Raw genomic sequence first — 20,912 nt, 5'->3', positions numbered from 1 at the left:
CCTCGTGCGCGCCGCGGCGGACACGCGCCCGCCCCCTCGGGCGGAGACGCGCGGGGAGAGGCGCGCGGCCGCGAGCCCCGGGCGCCATTTTGGACTCGGTGTCTGGGCCGAGGCGCTGGGAACTACGCGCTGGCCGCCGCTCGCCGAAGGAGTCCCTTGCGACGACGAGGGATCCCGGGAGAAGGCCGCAGACGGCGCGGGACTGCGAAGGAAGCTTCTTTCTGGGCAGCCGGAGCCGCCGAGGTGGAGCCGCGTTGGCGCCCCACCCGGGACCGGCGCCTCGGATGCGGGCGGAGCGCGGGGGTCCGCAGCGGCGGGAGCGCGACGCGCGGGGCCCCGGGGGCCTCATGTGAGAGCCGCGGGAGCAGCCGGCGACCCCGGAGCCCGGGGTGCTGTGTGCGGGAAGCCGCCTCCGGCCGCAGGTAACGGCGGAGGGCCAGCGGCCTTCGCGGGAGCAGGGCGGGCCGGGGGCTCGGGGGCCGGGCGCGTGCGGGGCGGGACGGGACGGGGCGGGGCGCGGCGCCCAGACCTGGGAGTTACTGGGGGCGTTTCTCCGCCGTGCCTGCTTCAAAACATGTCACCAAGGCGTGGCGCTGTGTCAGCGACCCCGCGGCCCCGCGCACGGCCTCGGTACCCTCGGCGGGGGCTGGTGACAGGCGCTGCAGGGCTCGCGCTCTCCGGGCTCTGCCCGGCGTCGACTGTGCGCGTGCTTGTAGCTGGAGAAGTGAGGGGCGTTAAGATGTCAAAACAGACTGCCCGGGGAGGCGCAGGGGAGACGTCAGGGCGAGCCAATCCGGGGAGGTGGCGCAGGGAGGCGGGCACGCCCCCGCCGCGTCGCTAAGTGGAAAACTTGGTTAACTTGTGCTGAGCAGCTCCGCGCCTGCTTGTGGCGTGAGCAGCCGTCTCAGTTCGGGTTGCAGACAGGGATCGGGAAGCAGCCTGTTAAATGATTGGCTTGCATCTCCAAGCTGAGAGGTGAGATTACTATTGTTTTGCTGCGGATGGTGTCCAATCGAATGGCCCAGATCTTTTCATTAGGCTTTTTTCTGCTGTTCTTGAAATATTTCTAAAAAGACCGTCGACTCCCAGTTATCTGCAAATGACCACTAGATGGATTTTCCCCATCACGCTCTCCCTACCGTCTTGTTCTGAGAGTTAATCTCTTTCCACTGTTTTATTCTTGTATTCCAGCCAAGGAATCCATTTTAATTTTGATATTAGTCAAAGCGAAACATGAATGGAAAGGAAATGTGATGCCCAAACAGGCGTTTTAGAGCTAAGTGCAAATGGGCTTTTAAAATTACTACATACTATAGTGTACTAAAAGTGTCTAACACAATGGGGGACACCAAACTAAGTGTTCTCTTCCGCCCTTCGTCGGATGGGCATGTTGACTGCTCATTTCAGAGTGTATGGAGATGCTGAGCGTGTTCAGTAACTCCCTGTGCTGCTCGACTAGTCTGTAGTCTTTCCTCACTAGTTTGCTTTTGGGTGCTTTGTAGAAATACCAGTCCCTCACTACGTGCTCTTGGTGGCCTAAGTTGCATCAGTTACTTATTTGGGGCCTGGAACAGTTGGAATTTGAAACTGAACTGTCAGAGCCCCGAAGGGGCCTGGTTTTGGTGCTCTGCAGTCTCAGTGTTTATTGTCCAGCTTCGTCCTCTGCACTCCTGTTCAAATGTAAGAGCTGTTTTCGCTTTGATTAAAAGTAGGAGATAAATAGTCCATTCTTTGCAGATTGGTGGGTGCTCTGAATTATTTAACTTTCCATACAGCAGAGTTTCATGTGTAAAAGATTTAATAAGGTACTTCTGAAAGCAGTGTAACTTTTTGCGTGAGTAAATGAGATCATCTTGGGGAAAACTGACATTTAAAAATGTAATCAGGTGCCCACTGTGTTGTGTTATTTTCATGCATATGTGAGGATAATACAGAGATCATTTTTATTGGCATTTGGCCTTACATTTTTTTTCCGTTGCATAATATACTATAATTCTGACATGTTATAGTCATATTACATGGGACAATTTACAGACTTCTGTTCAGCTATTCATAAACCAGTAAGTGCTTAAAATATACTTTGGTGGTCATACAGTCTTATATCCAGACGAAGAAATACTATTCCTCCGTGTTGCATCTTTCTTTTTGATATGTCAGCTTTTTTCTCCTCTCAACTTGGAAAGGTATTGAAATATACTTTGATAGACAATGAAAGTGTCTATTGTTAGAAGATCAGCAAAGTATTAGCAAAGATAATTTTGTGAATAAGGCTGTCATTTTATTTTGTTTATATGTCCATATCTTACAAAGTAAAATGAATCATTCCATCTTTAAGTTGAATAGTTCTGGTTTTAGAAGACTTTTCTCCAGAAACAGGCAATCAGTATTCTATAATAAGGAGTAGAAATTATAAAGACAGCTTCATTCTTTTTTGAATCTTTTTATCTCAAAATTCTGAGTAGTTTTAGGTAGTCAGAAGAGAAATGATAAACCCTGGGTAGCAAACTCTTTGTTGTTTGACCCAAATTTTATATGCTAAAATTAAAGAAAGCCTTCAGAATGAGTTAAAGCAGAAAAATGGGTCATAATGACAGTGTTATCTCAGCGTCTAGTGGGACATTATTACTAGGAGAGATTTTTTTAAATTAAAGACTATGTTGCAGGTTATACTACTTTTTCTCTAAACACATTTTTAAACATGTATTCTTAGATTCACACGTAAGTTTTAGGTTTCCATGAAACTACCCTCTTCCTGTCACCTCTGTCATTCTCTTTTCTCCCTTCTTCTCCTGGTAGGATATATACATTATTTACTTCACTTAACTCACGCAGTTGGAAGTAGGAGCAATGAGGAATAGGCAGTTTATTGCACGTGTGCTAAGACCTCCTGGGCTGAGTTTAATGGCATGAAGGCCAAGGGCCTCTGCCATTGTGTTTCCCTCCAGCCTCCAATCCTCTTACAAGGTTTGCTAGCTACCGGATAGAGAGAGAGTCTGCAGAGACATATTTGGTTGAGTCATGCATGTGCACATCCTTTGACTCACGCAGAAACCAGAAATTCAAATATGCTAATGTGCCAGAAGAAGGGAGTTTGAGCCACAAGCCATCTTTTTCAAAAGCTGTGACTCCAAATCCAAACCTGCTCTGCCAGAACTGCTCTCTTGAGACAAAAGAAAAGCATTGCAGGCTCTAAACTAGGTGGGGGTGCAAAATGCTCTGCAGTTACCTCACTTAGTGTAGAGACTGCAATACCTATTTTTCCAAACAACAAATCAAAACAGCACTTTTTTTAATCTGATTACAATGTAATTCATTGACATTAAAAGAAACCTGTAAAATATAGAGAGACATATTGGCAAAAACAAAAATTCACCTGCAAGCCCACCACTATTATAATCCCATTCACTATTATAGTTACTATATTAATATGGTAATTATATTACCAATGTGTGTTTCTTATACATAAGCGTGTGTTCTTGCACTCTCTCTCTTTCTCACACACTTCATTTTAAAACAAAAATAGGGTCCCTCTTTGCCTTCTGGTTGGTAACCTCTGTTTTTACTGTGTCGAGCACTTCAATGTCTTTGACACTGGACTGCTTTCCTATACCTGAATTCAACAATCATCTGTCTCCTTTCAAAAGCCCTGATATATTTAATTCCTCAACAAGAATCCTATGTGTTATTATCTCCATTTTACAAACTGAAGCACAGGGAACGTCAAGTGATTTGTTCAAGGCCACATAACCAGTGAGAAGTAGAGCCAGGCTTCAAACTCAGGGAGCTTGATTCCAGAGCCCATTCTCCTTGACCATACTGCTGTTTTGCAATAAAAAGATTATTTTCAAAGAAACAAATGGAATGAAGGTAGTACAAATACACAGAATAGAAACATACCTATCATTCAGAAATAGAACTTGGGGAAAACATTTCATTAGTAAGTGATGTGTTGGAAGAAGAAACCACATTTCAGACAAACCCAATGCTTATTTTTTAAGCAGAGATTGGGTTTGGCAGTAACACAAATCACAGACTGTTGAATGTGGAAACATCTGTTGGCTACTTAATTCACATCCTCTCTGGAGGTTCCTGGGACTCTGGTCTGCCCTGAATTCAGGAACTCAAATACCTATAGCAGGTATCCTTAGATGACTTGTAAGAAACCTTTAAAAAGTGTCACTGTAGGTTCTCTTTTATATTCCTTTTAGTTAGTTGCCTACAACTTTTGAAATGTAGATTCTTGATTTTGTTTCAAAAATCATGAAAAACTTTTCCCCCAGGTAGTACAACATAAATACAAATATTTAAAAACACCTGTATAGAATCTCTAAAACAACAATTGGTCTCCACTGGCATTTTTCATTATATTTTGTTTTGATATTCTTCTTGAATAACTGGTCTAATTCTTCCTGCTTGTTTCCGTTTGTATTTATAAACACATGTATACACATCTCAGTGACAGAAAAATGAATTTTGAATTTATTTCTATTCAAAAGTTAAGTATGAAAAAAAATGATGCATTTTTCTGAATAGGATGAAACGAGGAGGAAGAGATCATGACGATAATTCATCAGAAGAAGGTACTACAGAGAAATCCAAGAAACTGAGGACTACAAATGAGCATTCTCCAACTTGTGATTGGGGTAACCTCCTTCAGGACATTGTTCTTCAAGTATTTAAGTATTTGCCTCTTCTTGACCGGGCTCATGCTTCACAAGTTTGCCGCAGCTGGAACCAGGTATTTCACATGCCTGACTTGTGGAGATGTTTTGAATTTGAACTGAATCAGCCAGCTACGTCTTATTTGAAAGCTACACATCCAGAGCTGATCAAACAGATTATTAAAAGACATTCAAATCATCTACAGTATGTCAGCTTCAAGGTAATTCTTTAAATCCTTCTTTTAAAAACTCAAGCATATTTAGTGGCTTTTGTATACTAAACCAGTACATCTTTCCATGTCTTTAAAATAATGTCTTTTTAGGGGAAGTGCTTAAAAACTTAGAATTATCATATATCTTAGAAGCTGTCAAAAATAATTAATTTGAGCTAAATTACTCCATTATAATTATTAGTAATTTCTTAAAAGAGTAGAAGTAACCACTAAATAAGCATAAATCATAAACCAAAGCTGTCAGTCACATTGAATTATTGTGAACACAAATCTGAGGAAAGAGAAATATATAATAAAAAATGTGGAGCTTTTGATTGACTAAAACTTAATTACTGTCTCTAATAGGGACTGAGTTTTGCTTATTGATGGCTTTATCAGAGTCTTCAAAGAAAAAGATATAGACACTTTATGTAAAAGGTTTAGATGAATATATTTTAGAGAGAAATAGAAGGTACATGGAGAATGCCAAAAAGAGCAGTTTGTTTCTTTCCATTGCCAGAAAGGACGTATTGGAAATCATGCAGCAATGAGATAAATGAAGTAGGGTGGCTTTTTGAGGTTCCAGAATAGTTTAAGGAACCACAGCGGTTTGTATAAGCACTGAGGCTTGTAATGTTTTGTTTTGGGGATGAATAATGGAATGTGGGCATGTTTACTAAATCCTTAACACACCTGATACTTATTGTTGAAAAATAATGCATGAGGGGCCGGCCCTGTGGCCGAGTGGTTAAGTTCGTGTGCTCCGCTTTGGCGGCCCAGGCGCTAGTTTGGATCCTGGACGCGGACATGGCATCGCTCGTCAGGCCATGCTGAGGCAGCGTCCCACATGCCACAACTAAAATATACAGCTATGTACCAGAGGAATTTGGGGAGAAAAAGCCAAAAAAAAAAAAAAAAAAGAAAAGTAATGCATGAGTACCGGATTTTCCTATGTGTAGCAGTTGTTAAACAGGTCAAGTTAAACTTAAGTTATGGTTCTTAATCCAGAGTTCCTTGCCCAAACTAGTCTTGTCTGCTTCCCAGAGTATCATTCCTTCTTAGCTGGAGATCACTTGCTTGTTCTCTAATATATGTCTGAGGAGGAGCGGAGACCTGGTGGGGGGAATGGTTGGGTGTATTATGGCTTTCCTCCCAGAAAAATGCACAAAGTCACTTAGGCCACTGGGGCTAGGATTGCTAGGTTTAGCAAATAAAAATAGAGGATGTCTAGTTAAATTTGAATTTCACATAATCAATGAATAATTTTTATTATAAATATGCCCCATGCATTATTTCAGACATACTTAATTCTTATTTAACTGGATGTCCTCTATGTTATCTGGCAATGCTAACTTAGGGGCAAGGGTTGGGGAATAATGGGAGGATCAAACAAAAATCCAGAAACTCCTCATATGTTGCCCCTACCTCACCTCCCTGTGAAGAAGCCTGAAGAGCCTTCCCTTTGTTTTCAGTTCTTTGAGTTGTCTGAGAGTGTTTTAATGGTAAATCCTATAAAAAGATGAGTATAATATGTTAATCTCATAGGTCTAAAGACCAGTTCCATCCAGTGGATTGGCTTGGTCGATGTTATTCTTTTACAGCCCTGTGACATCATTCAGCTGTATCCAACTTGTATAGCCCTCATAAAACCATTTGTCCTGTAAGCTTTAACATTTTTATTAGGAATTATTTTCCTGAGGAAATAATTTCTGATTTGCAAAAAAAGCCACATCACAGGATTCTTCTGGGCTCTCCTGATAATATTTGTGTTTAATTCATCTCTGACTGTATGCCAAAGAGGCTTGTACTCAAAGCTATTAGTGTAGAACAGTGATTTTCAAACTTTATGTGTATCAGAAATACCTAGAATGCTTGTTGAGCCAAAGATTCCTGGGTCCCACCCCTAGAGTTTCTGATTCAGATAGTCTGGGTTGGGCGTGAGAATTTGCATTTCAAACAAATGCCCAGGTGATGTTGATGCTGTTGGTCCAGGGGCCACATTTTGAGAACCACTGTTGTAGAGAAACGTAGCCAAAAGATAATAATATAAGAGCTCTGAAACTGTAATATAAATCAGTACATCAGTTTTACAACCAGCTCTTCAGAACGTTCTTGGGTTATGGTAATGTACATCAATATAGAAATTAAATTAATGATACTACTTTTAAGTGTCCTGTTTAAGATGCTTTTTAACCCAGGGCACAACTTGGTTTTTGATAGAAGACTTTGTCTTATATCCTTGAGTTTTTTGGCCATATTATCCTTACCCCAGGAAATGTCTATGCAGAAGAGCATGTAGGAGCAGCTACTTCTCGATTGGTTCAGATTTTCATGCTTAACTGGTTGGAGGCTCTCATTTTACTTCACATTCAGCTTTCTTTTAATAATAGATCCCAGGTTGTAATTCACTTGAATCTTCTGAGTAAATACTCATTTATTTTCTGGTGTCTTGAAATGTGTACCATAGACACTGTATTTACGTGTATGATGGGCTCTACTGCCAAATATATAGTATTTTTCACAGATTATGAATTCATGTTTTCCATTCAGTTATATAGTCAGTTTGGAATAAATCAGCTTAAAAGCTAAGTCCTTTCAACATTAAATATATGTCTTATCATAACAAAAGTCTTGACAATTGCCCTTAATGCTTCTTCAAGGGGACTCAGAAAAGGCTAACGTTGTATGTGAGGGTGGATGATTGAAAGAATAAATATTAATTCTTTAAATTATAATGCAGTAAACCAGTAACTTTCTTGCTTTTGTAAAATTAAGATATGCACAGAGAAATGTAAATATATGTATGGGTAAATGATGTTTTCTTTTCTAAGGTGGACAGCAGCAAAGAGTCAGCTGAAGCAGCTTGTGATATATTATCACAACTTGTGAATTGCTCTTTAAAAACACTTGGACTTATTTCAACTGCTCGGCCAAGCTTTATGGATTTACCAAAGGTATCTGCTGGTTTTGTTTTATTAGCTGTTAGTGAGAAATCCAGTGAAACCCTACCCATTTCTTTGACAGTGAGAGTGTAAGAAAAGTAGTATATATAATGGAAAACCACTTACTGTTTAGAATGTTAAGCAATAGGATTTTTTTAAAAGCTTTTCCTTTTTTTCATCACCTTGTGCTTCTTCATGGGTAAGGTTAAAGAGTGAATGAATTTGCAGAGGATTCTATAGGAAGTACTAAAAGAGACTAAGTAAAACTGAGAAACGAGCTTATTAGGAAAAAATATAAAGATGCTCCTTTTTGGACTCTCAGAGCAGATTGGTGAAATTATAATCAAAGAAAAGTAGACAATGTGCCAGTATTGAGAGTAGGTATAGCTTACTTATAAAATCTTTTGGTAAGTGTATAAAGATTTATTCTTGAGCAAAGTTAGTATCAGTATAGCTTGGATTAATTTACAGATTTCATTTAAGGAAAACATGTTTTTTTTGGTGAAGAGTTAACTATTTATATTCATATATATGTTCTCACATGATCCTGCAGGTAATTCGAGATCGTCTCTCTCTTTAATAACTGTTGTCTTAAAAAAGAAAAATAAATGTGCATTATTAGAAAGGCAACTGATAAAGGCCCCTGAGTATGTCAGCTGATGTTCAGTAGGTTAGCACCCAACAATAATTTGAAAGTTTTTTCCAAAGTACACCATGATCTAAAATATAGACACCCCTTTAAACACCTTTACTAGGATGATTCAGGAAGAAATATTAGAAAATGGAGTGTATATTATAACCCAGGTGGTTCAATGGAATATCAGTATCACCAGTTGATTTCAGTCTTAATTGATTTTTAAAAAGGCTCATTAAGTATGTATATTTGAGATAAAATGTTTTCCTCGTGTAAAATAAGGGAGGTAGGCAAGAGAATCTCTGTCCATTTCAATATAAGATTCTAAGTACATGTGTTAGATCACAGTGATTCTCAAACTTAATGTGCATAAAAATCATCTGAGGAACTTCTAAGTTCTGGATTATTATTCCTATTCCAAATCTCCCCTTCCTAAGAGCAGTCCAGGTGATTCTGATTAAGATGGTTCAAGGACCTCTAAGAAGCACTGAGTTACATGGTATAGTAGCACCTTGTTCAAGGTTCATATGGGAAACGAAACATTCTGAATTGATTTTCTATGTTCATACCATAGTTAAAAAAGAAATATACATATGGCATCTATAAAACATTGCATATTAAAAGATATGTTGAACATAATTTAGTTTCCTTCTTTTTCTTATTACTCAGGATTATTCTTATGCATATCTAGGACAAATACTATGCTTATATGCAGTAGTTTTGTCTTTGGGAACTATTGATGCATCTAGGACTACTTCCTTCTTATTAAATGGGCCTAGGATACTTATACTTTTTTCCTTTTTTTCTTTCCTATTATGGCTGTTGTAGGAGGTTGAAATAGGGTGTGGCTATGTCTTGGAAATCCTGGGAGAACTGAAGAGAACATGAAAGAAGTATATTTGACCAGAGCTAAACCTGAGGGAAATGGGAAAAGAAGGCAGTGATGCAGTCATGAGTATACTAATGAAGAAATATGATTGTGCAAATATAATTGAGTTTGATATGAAAATATTAGGAGACAGATGTTAACATTTAAGTAGTTCAACAGTTACTTAATCAAAATTTAAGTAGTTAACCCATTATTTAATCACAGTAGGGAAAAGTTTTAAGTTAGAGAATGTGACCAGAAAGATAATGTTTCATTGTAGTTTCTTGGCTGTTAGCCTGCCCTTATCCCTTTTCACTGCTGTAGTGAATTTATAAAGCTAAGTGGAGGGTGAGATTGGTTATGTGGAGGAGCGAGTTGGCACATGTATTGGCCTCTCTTTCCTTTCTCTCCCGGATTCTCTGTCCCTTGATATGCCTTCTTACCTTGGATTCAAAGTTACACACTTTAACCATGCTTTAATTCCTGTTTCCCTACAGTGGTTCCTTTAGGTCAGATTCTGTGTCCAACAGATAGTTATATGTATATAATAAATGGTATGATACTAATTGGTACATTTGTGGGAAAAATACATTAAAATAGGCTTGAAAATATTGTGGATAACGTAACATATTTAAAGGAGTTTTAAATTTAGAATTTTATCTAGGTATGATATTGAATATTTTTGAATCAAACTTTGTGTTTCCATATTCCAAACAAGTCTTTCATAGCTTCTGAGTTGATTGTTATTTTAATTTTTAATGATTATGCCAATAGTTATTTCTATTTTAATGGCCATTACCATCAGACCAAAAAAGAATGCATTTCAGTTTTATAAACCACTAGAGTAGGGTTTCCAGATAAGGGGATGTGAAGTATCTGAAAGGTATTCTCATCCTGGATTCCAGAATTCCTTTTTACTTACCAATGATTGTTGTGATTTAGAGACACTCATCCTAAGGCTTGAAATCTTCTTTTTTCTCCTACAGGTAAAAAGGCTCTTCTTAAAGATGGCAGATAGTCACCTCTCTTTTTTACCATACTCCCAACAAGAGTGAGGGGATGCTACCCCTAAAATAGTTAGGAAATAGATCATTATCATTCAGATGAACCATACATGTATTATATGAAAACCCCTCATTTCGCATTTGTAAAAATTTAAACAATGTTTTAATTTTTTTGCTTTTCAGTCTCACTTTATCTCTGCACTGACGGTTGTGTTTGTAAACTCCAAATCCTTGTCCTCACTTAAGATAGATGATACCCCAGTAGATGATCCATCCCTCAAAGTACTAGTGGCCAACAACAGTGATACGCTCAAGCTGCTAAAAATGAGCAGTTGTCCTCACGTCTCTCCAGCAGGTACATTGTGTTTTTTGCCAGATAACATTTTAGTAAAGTGTATTGATATGTATCAAATAAGAAAAATGTTGATTATTAACCTTGAAGGTGAGTTAATATAATTATTTTGTCTCTTTTGCATAAAGATATTTTTAATGTCATAATAGCATAAATTTTGTAGCATTCCTACCCTAGACACTTAGTTTCAACTTACTGTCTAATCTTATTTGGTAATTTGTGTCCAACTTATGCTAGAAAATGGATAAATTAAAAAAATAAAACAAAAAGACAATATGAAGTCTACTTGAGGTGCCCCTTTAGGTAAAACAGAATTTTCTCTAATTGTAGTTGAGCTAACTGGGTAGGTTTTGAGTCAGAGCAGTCTCATAATTACTTTCCTTCTGACTACTTAGAGAGAGAAGAGTTGTGTTGAAGTTGTTGCCTTGACCTTTTGCATGATAATACTTTCCTAAGTTGAATTTTAGAGCCCATCAAATGGGAGAATAACATTATAAAATCTCTTTCCAACTTTTCACATATAGAATTTCTGTGCATTATTGCATTATCAGTTTGAGACAATTTAAATTCCAAGTGGTTTGTATTGTAAAGTAAGTATAAACCTGCACTTCATATTACTCTCTGAGCTTCACTCCTGACTCATCCTCCCACTATTGACATCCCTCCCTATCCTGTGACTGTGTTATTTGGGAAACCTGTTTTTAAGGGACAATGTTAAATCCTTGATCTCTTTATGGAGAACACTTCCCACCTTCTTGCCAGAACTAAAGCCTGGCCTTCCCCCAAGAAAATGATTCCCTCTTGGATGGAGATTACTTGCTCCTTCTCCCATGTCTCCTACACAAAGGGTCTTGGTGATGGGAATGGCTAGATCTATTGCAGTATTTTCCTAACCACTTCTGCCACTTCTAGATTATCACTGAAGGTGGTAATCTAAATAAATTAGAAGTTAAGAAGAATGGGCTTTGGGAGTTACTACTTATGTGACCGTGGTCACATTTTCCTGTGTACTGTATAGGTTTGCTATGAGAGTAAGGTCCATACTTCGTAGCTTCATAGTGTACAATGTCCCTTGTATCCTGACCTTTACCTATCTCTTTAATCTTTTTTGCTGCTTACTCACATGCAGCTTGTACTTGAGCCCTACACAACTACAGTTCTTTGTACCTGTGTAGTTAGTACACTGTACGTTGTGGGATACCTTTTTATTTTTCCACTTCTTCATCTAGCTAACTCCAACCCAGCCTTCACAGTTCAGCTCAAGTGTTGCGGTTTTGTTCCTGTTTCTCTTCCTCTCTGGTTTAGATCCCCCACCGGTTGTTTCCATAGCTCTCTGAACATAACTTGTAGCACTTACCACACTGTATGAGAGCCTTTGTGTCTCTGCTTTCTCTGTAAGACCGTGAGCTCATTGTTCTCTTTATCCTGGTACACCCCATGTTCACTTGTATTTATTAAATACACACATCAGTTCTGATAATGCAGTATAAGCTTGCTTGGTCTTACCTAATGGCTTTTGGACTAGATGTTCAGGAAGAGGAGGGAAGAGGAAGAGCACTTGTAATACTTTTTAATTTAAGAGTATAACTATAAAAGATTTCAGTTTAAAATTTAACATAGTTGTATATTTTCTTTCTGTCCATATTTGGACAGATTTTTTTCTCTAAGTTGAAATTAAGGACTATTTTCTATTCTTTCTTCACTAACATTTTATCAAACTTTTTTCCCATTTCATATAGTCCTTATAATTGTCTATTACGGGACCTCTAGGCACCATTTGACATTAGTGACTGTTGCCTCTTTGATATCATACTCATGCCTTTCCTCCTTCCTCTCTGATTGTTCCTACTCTGTTTCCTTTGCTTGTTTTTCTTTTCATTCCTTATGTTTTGGTGTTTCACTGTGTTCTTTACTGAGTCCTTTTCTGTTGTACTCCGTAAACTTTGGGCTGTCTCTTCATCATCGATGGCTTCAGTTACGTTCTGTGTGTTGATACCTCCTCCTTTTGGTGTCTCTGGAACTCCAGAGCTATGTGTTGAGCTGCCGATGGCCCAGTGCCTCTAGAATGTCTTGCCGCTACTTCAGATTAATGAACTTCTTTTTTCCCCATCCAGATCTCTTGCTTGTCCCTTTTTACTGTTTCAGTGAATGGCACTATCCATCTAGTTGTCAGGGATCTAGCAGACAGGTCGTTGATTTCTCCTACCCTTACTTTCTCCATCCCTTCAGTCACTGAGGTGTGGTGACTCCATCATTGAAACATACCTTGAATCTCTATGCTATGGACTGAATGTGTGGTTCTCCTCACTTCCCTCCCAATTCATATGTTGAAGCCCTAATCCCCAGTGTGATGGTGTTTAGACGTGGGTTGGAGCTAATTAGGTCATAAGGGTGGAGCCCTCATAAATGAGATTAGTGCTCTTATAAGAAGAGAAAGAAGAGAGATGATCTGTCTTTCAGCCATATGAAGACACAGTGAGAAGGTGGCCATCTACAAATTGAGAAGAATTGTGGTCCTCACCAGAAACCGACCATGCTAGTACAGTGATCTTGGACTTCCAACCCTCTGAACTATGAGAAATAAATGTTTATTATTTAAGCCACCCAGTCTATATATTCTGTTAGGCAGCCCAGACTGACTAAGACCACCTACCTTTCTTCATCTCCACTGTTGCTACTCTAGTCCAGGCCCCCATACTCTTTGTGCAGCACCCTCTTAACTGATTTCCCAACTCGCATCCTTGCTCTTTGTTAATCTCATTTCCATGCTACAGCCAGAGTAATCTTTCTAAAATATAAATCTGATTTTTTTCTCCAGCCTCCCTTGGAACTTCTCACTGTGCTTTACATAAGATCCGAATTCCTTTCCAAGGCTGACAAAGTCCTATATAATCTGGTCCTTGCCTATCTATTGGGCTTCATCCTTTAAGATACTCTCTTACTTGCATACTGTGTGTTGAGCTCCCTTCAGCTTAGAATGCTTGTGTTTTCTTCCAAGTCTGGGTATTCACACAGGAAGTAATACTCACTTTCCTTCTCCACTCGCCTTTTGCGCTAGCTTAATCCTTCTAATTCTTTAGGTCTCACTGTATTAGTTCTCGGAAATCTTCCCTGATTCCCTTGTTATGACTCCCAGAGCATTCTTGTTTAATTACCTGCTGCCTTCTATTAGGGATAAGGATGTCATTCCTGTTGTATCTTTACCTTTGTAGCACCAATGCTTGACGTATAAGACACCCATTAATTACCAGATGACCTAATGGTCATTTACTTAGTATTCTACCTTGTTGACAAGCCAACATTTGTCTTATAGTTCTTTTAAGGTTGGACACTTAACTTGGTTCCACATTTTTGCTGGCCTTAAAAAAACAAACTATTTTGGCACATAACAGTTTGCTTCTATTAATTTCTTCCTTAGGACAAATTAAGAAGTGGAAGAGCTAGATCAGAGGGTCCAGATCTTTTTAATGCTTTTTGCTGCCTTTTTTCCAAATGAGTTTTTTGAATTTATAATACCAACAATGGATTTCTATACCAGTTTTGTAACAGCTTTAATTGAGATATAATTCATATACCATACAGTTCACAATTTATTGGCTTTTAGTATATTGACGGAGTGCATCCATCACTACAATCAATTTTAGAATATTTTTGTTAATTATCTCAAAAAGAAACCACGTACCTCTTAACTGTCACCCCTGCCCCCTAGACCTTCATTGCAACCAGCCCTGGGCAACCACTAATGTACATTCTGTCTCTGTAGATGTGCCTATTTTGGACATTTCGTATAAATGGAATCATACTATATGTGGTCCTTTGTGACTGGCTTCTTTCACTTAATGTGATGTTTTCAAGGTTCATCCATGTTGTAGCATGGATCATTATTTCATTTCTTTTTATTGCCAAATAATATTCTGCTGTATGGATATACCACATTTATCCATTGATCAGTTGATGAGTATTTGGGTTGTTTCCACCTTTTGACTGTTCGGAATATTGCTGCTATGAAAATTCATATAGAAGCTTTGTGTGGACATATAGTTTAATTTCTCTTGAGGATATATGTGGGAGTGGAATTGTTGAATTATCTATTAACTCTGTTTAACCATTTGAGGAATCGCCAGACTGTTTTCCAAAGCAGCTGCACCATTTTACATTTCCACTTGCAGTGTGTCAGGGTTCCATCTTTTCCACATCCTCACCAACACTTATCTTTTTGATAATAGCCATCCTAGTGGGTGTGAAGTGGCATCTCACTGTGGTTTTGATTTGTATTTTCTTGATGACTCAAATGTCTTTTCATGTGCTTTTGGCCATTTGTATATCTTCTTCGAAGAGTTGTCTATTCAGATCATTCACTTATGTTTTAATTAGGTTATTTGTCTTTTTATTATTGAGTTGTAATAGTTTACCAGTTTTATCTTGGAAACTATTTTGTGTTCAGTACTTAAACACTTTAACTCTGTATTAGTTTTCTATTGTTGCATAACTAAGAACTACAAATTTAGTAGCTTAAACCAAAACTCATTTATTAGCACCACAGTTCTGTTGGCCAGAGCTATAGGTGTGATTCAGCTGGCTTCTCTGAGGCTAGAGAAACTGATTCTCTCTGAATTCCTCTTCTGCAACCAGCCAGAAAAACTCTTGGCTTTTAAAGGGTTCATGTGATTCGATTAGAACCACCTGAATAATGTTATTTTAAAGCCAGCTGTGCTGTATAACATAACATAATCATGGGAGTGATATCACATTCACAGATCCCAGGAATTAGGGCATGGAATCTTGGGGACCACTTTTAGAATTATGCCCACCACAACTACTTTAGTAGTATTAGTGATATCTCAAAGTTTCCTTTGTTTGCATCTTTGGTTACCATTTCCCATCTGTTTGTTTTCTTTTTATATCTGGCTTTATGAGATTGCAGAGAACATTGATGTGCTCAGGTTACCTTGGGTGATCGGGGTTCATTTCAAAGTATATACATACCTCGTGGAGAATGAAAACTTTGCATTGGCTGAAGAGTGAACCACAGATGTCTTTTACTCTCTCTTCTGCTGACTCTCTTATTACTAGTGATTCCATTTATCTCTTCACTGATTCTGTTGCCTGTATTCTGCCACTGCTCTACAGCTTTTGGCTTATTGGTGGCCTCTGTCTTGTCACTTCTTGAGCAGTAGTTAAGCACATGAACTTGAGAGTCACACAGTCTGTTTGAATGCTAGCTTTGCTAACTTTAGCTAGCTGCCTCAACTTCAAAATAGAAATACTTATTTTCTAGATTTATTGGAGTATTTGTGGTGTAACATGTCTGGTACCTAACATACTTGTACAATAAATAGTAGATATGATGTGTTTGGTTGTTCCTATCCTTGTTTCCAAACACAATGAAATGGTTTGAGTGGGCCATTTACCAAGTAGTTTGGGGTGTCTCCTTGGGGCAGAGTTCTTATACTAGGCCACTTCAGAGATCAGATATTGACCTTTGGTGAAATCATCTGCTGCTAGGGGTTTGGGGCAGTTTTGAAGCCTAGTAAGCCTAAGTATATAGGGAACCATTTAAGGAACTGCTTTCTGTGTATGTGTTAGAGCTTTAAAAGTCATAGTGTCTATTTCCATTAATGTGAATTGGGTAGTTATCTTTTGACTCCTTTATCAGGTGGTATCTTGGTATTTTTTAAGAAATTTGACAAGGTTATTATATACTATTAGCAGTTAAACTCTTTGTTGCTCATTTGATGAAAATCTTTTTAATTTTTCAAATGTTTTATTTAGTTACATCAGTCATATTTGATATGGTTTTACCTCATCTGTTTTTTTTTATTAGGAGTAGGTTTTGAATTTCAGAAAATGTCCTCTGACCTCTGTTGCAATGATCATTTAATTTTTCTTCCTTAACCTATAAGTTTACTGTTAGTAATCAGTTTTTTTAAAAATAGACACTGTCCGTGCATTACTGGGATAAACCTTACTTAGAGTCATGATATATTTTAAAATGACAGTTATTTATTAATAATTTATAATTATTCTGAGTTAAGTGAGCTTCATTTCTTCTTAAGGTATCGGATTTAGAATTGGTCTCATTTTCTTGTAGACAAAATTAGTAATAGATTTTTAAGTGTGACTTTCTGCTCTGTTCAACCATACAACTGAATTTTAAATTGTATAGCTTTGTGGTAAGGGAAATATGGTAAAATTTTATTGTGGGATATGTATTTGATTAAATTTTTGAACATATGATGAACTTGTACAAAAATTTGTAAATAACTACCTATTTTTTCTTCCAAGGTATCCTTTGTGTGGCTGATCAATGTCATGGCTTACGTGAATTGGCCTTGAATTACCACTTGTTAAGTGATGAATTGCTGCTTGCTTTATCTTCTGAAAAACACGTTCGATTAGAACATTTGCGTATTGATGTAGTCAGTGAGAATCCTGGACAGACACACTTTCATACTATTCAGAAGAGCAGCTGGGATGCTTTCATCAGACATTCACCCAAAGTGAACTTAGTGATGTATTTTTTTTTATATGAAGAGGAGTTTGATCCATTTTTTCGGTATGAAATACCTGCTACCCATCTTTACTTTGGGAGATCAGTAAGCAAAGATGTGCTTGGCCGAGTGGGAATGACATGCCCTAGACTAGTTGAACTAGTAGTGTGTGCAAATGGATTACGGCCACTTGATGAAGAGCTAATTCGCATTGCAGAACGTTGCAAAAATCTGTCAGCTATTGGACTGGGGGAATGCGAAGTCTCATGTAGTGCCTTTGTTGAGTTTGTGAAGATGTGTGGTGGCCGCCTGTCTCAATTATCCATTATGGAAGAAGTATTAATTCCTGACCAAAAGTATAGTCTGGAGCAGATTCATTGGGAAGTGTCCAAGCATCTTGGTAGGGTGTGGTTTCCAGACATGATGCCCACTTGGTAAAGACTGAATGATGTAGGGCATGATGAATAGCACCTTAACTTTAAGCATATTGTATTATAATAAAAGTTTTATTTCTTGTAGTTTTACTATTTTGTGGCATGGAAATTTGATATCTGCATTGAGTATATAAGGACGGTTTATTGGAGGACCCACGGACCAGTTTTGGTCAGAAAACATCTGTCTCTTTAGCCTAACAGCAGTCAAATGTTAGAAAAGTTTTTTAAAAATGTGGTTCAGATCTGAAAGTAATAACCAGTTATAAAGATTAAAATGTTACAGTCTGAAGGAAGCAAAACATATAATATCCAAGAAGTGAGTACTAATAGATTTTCCAAAATGTTATGTTCTCTATGCATTTTTTTAAAAATGAAACTTGACATTTTAGGGTCTTCAGTTATACTTACACCTGTTATAAGGTGTTTAATATAGCTCAGGAAAGTGAGCATTTTGTGAGAAAAATGTAGGATATATTGTATCTAATGAAAGAGATTGGTTGAATGTTCTCAAATGTTACAGAGCTATTTAAAGAGGTATATATAGATAATTGGAATACTTAGAAAACTGATGTCACACAGTTGTTAGCACAGAAGGATAATAAACAGAACCAAGATCAAATTAAAAGAAAATAAGTGGAATAGAAGGGAGGCAGTGTTTAGCTTTGTATAAATTTCTGTTTCCTCTATAATCTGCCAAACCATATAATTCTTTTCTGTGATATGTTACTATGTATATGGCACTTGAGGCATCATGTGTAAAGTAAGGAATGCTTTACCAGTTCTCCTTGGTTTTGTTTATCTTTGTTTAAACTAGTTTTGAAGTGTTATATAACAATTGAAATGATAAGCTTATCTATTTTAAAAAGCCAAATTGAAATAATTAAAGGTAGAATTTTAAAATGTTGATAAATTGTTTCCATGAAAGAATATTAGTCTCCACTGAATTTTAGTGGTGGCTCATTTTTCCATTTTGGAATTATATAGTAATGTAAGTAGAATTTTCAAAAATCATAAAAGCACCAATGTACAGTTCAGCATAAAGAGTAAATTTAAAAGATATATTTAAATTCATAATCATATTTTTGAGTAAGTATTGCTCAGTGAACTGGAAAGTTTTAATAGAAAAATGTCTGCAATTTTGTGATTGTTAATTTGGTTAAAGTGCTATTTTATATTATTTAAGTTAGGTAGCATTTTTATTACTTTCATATGAATAAAGGTAATTCATATATTGTAGAATCTGTAAAAATATTAAGTTTTGGGCTACACTGAGTTTTAGATATTATATAAACTTTGATTCTGAGCACTAGTGCTAGTAGATATCACCCCCCAAGGGGAATTAGAAGTGATTTGCCCCCAATGGAATATATTAATACTTGAGACTTGGAGAAAGCATTTCCGTAGTTATGGAAGCTAATAGTTTTACAGATTGAATCTATTTTTAAAATAGATTACCTTCCTAAGAATAAAGTAAAAGGTGATTTTCTACATAATTTATGCTTTTCAAAAGTGATGGTATTCTGGCCACATAAAAATGAGATGAGGAAAGGCTGATCCAGACTTAGAAATGAAAAGCAATTATTGTAATCTTTTCCCCTCTTACTAAATAGTAAAAAGCTTTGATTGTACAAGAAATACTGTGTTAGTGGATAAAGTTATTTTTCCTTGAATAACTTTGGAAAATGGATTTGGCAGTACATAATCAGTTCTACTAACCAAAGCTTTATTTGGAAATTTACTTTTTGTACAAATTGAATTATATAATGCTTGAAATACTTTAAGTTACTTTATAAGCAAAATGCATAGCACTTGATTTGTTTATACTGTAAAGTATGTTAAATGCTTTTATCAGTTTCAGAATAAAGATAGTTACTAATGCTGTTGTTATTACAATTCTTCAGAACTACACTAACATATATACTTACTTGATTTTAAAACAAGTTAAATTTACACATTTATAGTTTTAGTTTCAAATACATATTTGATGGATATAATGCTTAACATTAAATAATGTTTTTGGTAGAGTAACTTTTTTGAAGATACAAGATTAAGCAAATGGACTCTATTCTTGAAATATGCTCTGATGTCTGAAGTGATAGTAAATTAAAAATGGACCATGAAATGTAAATTTATTTTTCAAATTTTATAAATAAAATGGTTAAATTAAAAATAAGGAATAGGGTCTTCCTGCATTTAGAATAAGAATTTATAAAACAGATTATTTAAAAAAGAATTCTTAGGGTCCTTGAACTCAGCCAGCCTTTTTAGAGAGAATGTCTATATAAATCCATGCAATAAGAATAGTTTTTAAACTACTGAAATTATTTTCATCTCCTGTCTGTCTTAGCTTCCAGAAAAGAACTTTAATTTACCTTGATATTCTGGACTATTTTAACAATATTATCAGAAAAAACAGGCATGATTGAAGATTAAATCAATTTACTGCATTCACAGAATTTTTTCTATTTACAGAAAAGCTTAGGCCAGAAGGGAGGGTTGGTGTGAAGAAGGCTCAGGCTGAACTAAGTCCTTTAAGACGCTGTAAGCAATGTCTACCCTGTACACGGCTGGACAGTCTTTGCACAGGCTCCAGCCCCCTTTATCTGTGGGGCTGGCTGTAGCGTTACCAAGCAGCCGGAAGAGTTTTCCCTGCTCACTGACACCCAACTTTCCTTTCAAAAGGGGCATATCATGAGATAACATCATAAAAGGACACAAAGCCTGGTACTCCAAAAGTGAATTAAGAGCTTATTCTTAGAATAATCAGTCCAGTAAAAGAATATATGTTTAATAGCCTATCTTGTTTTAAATAGGGGAGAGAAAATAATGGAAAGGAACGTTTGAGGAGCAGGAAGCTGCTTGGAAAACAAAGGGTAAATATGAGAAAGACGCTGGAAACAAACTGGCCAGCCCATTTGCCTTTGGCTGTGAATAGGGTAAAGCATCTGTGTGGTTTATGAAGCATTGCCCTTTGTATAACATGCCAGTAATTTCTTGAAAAAAAAAATAAAGTCATCTTCTTAAAGGAACTGTAGTCCCAGAGAATTCATTAAATGCCACCAGAGCAGATTATAAAACTGGATGAAATTTCCCAAGACTTTTTTTTTTCTGATTGATTTCTAAGAAGGAGCCAATATTGATTGAGGGTTCCAAATAATCTAAAGTTTAGTAGTTATTTTCACCTTTTGACCATTTAACTGTACCTACAGAAATATATTTGACGACACTTTGTGAGTATACTTACCTAATACCCAGATTTGAGTGAGAATATATATATTCTAAAGCCCTAATAAAATAATTCAAACTTCAACACA

General features: G+C 37.2%; 1 protein-coding gene across 1 annotated transcript; it reads left to right on the top strand.

Annotated features, from left to right (window-relative positions):
* Nucleotides 1-9: 9 nt before the first annotated feature.
* FBXL3 (F-box and leucine rich repeat protein 3) lies at nucleotides 10-20,627 on the top strand. Its single transcript, XM_070578981.1, has 5 exons — nucleotides 10-422; nucleotides 4,534-4,882; nucleotides 7,705-7,827; nucleotides 10,505-10,676; nucleotides 16,959-20,627. The coding sequence occupies exons 2-5, from the start codon at nucleotides 4,535-4,537 to the stop codon at nucleotides 17,600-17,602; spliced, it is 1,287 nt and encodes a 428-aa protein (XP_070435082.1). The 5' UTR covers nucleotides 10-422; nucleotide 4,534; the 3' UTR covers nucleotides 17,603-20,627.
* The last annotated feature ends 285 nt before the right edge of the window (nucleotides 20,628-20,912 follow it).

The sequence above is a fragment of the Equus przewalskii genome, chromosome 16 (assembly GCF_037783145.1).
Source record: "Equus przewalskii isolate Varuska chromosome 16, EquPr2, whole genome shotgun sequence".
Taxonomy (NCBI): domain Eukaryota; kingdom Metazoa; phylum Chordata; class Mammalia; order Perissodactyla; family Equidae; genus Equus; species Equus przewalskii.
This window is presented reverse-complemented; position numbering and strand designations above follow the sequence as displayed.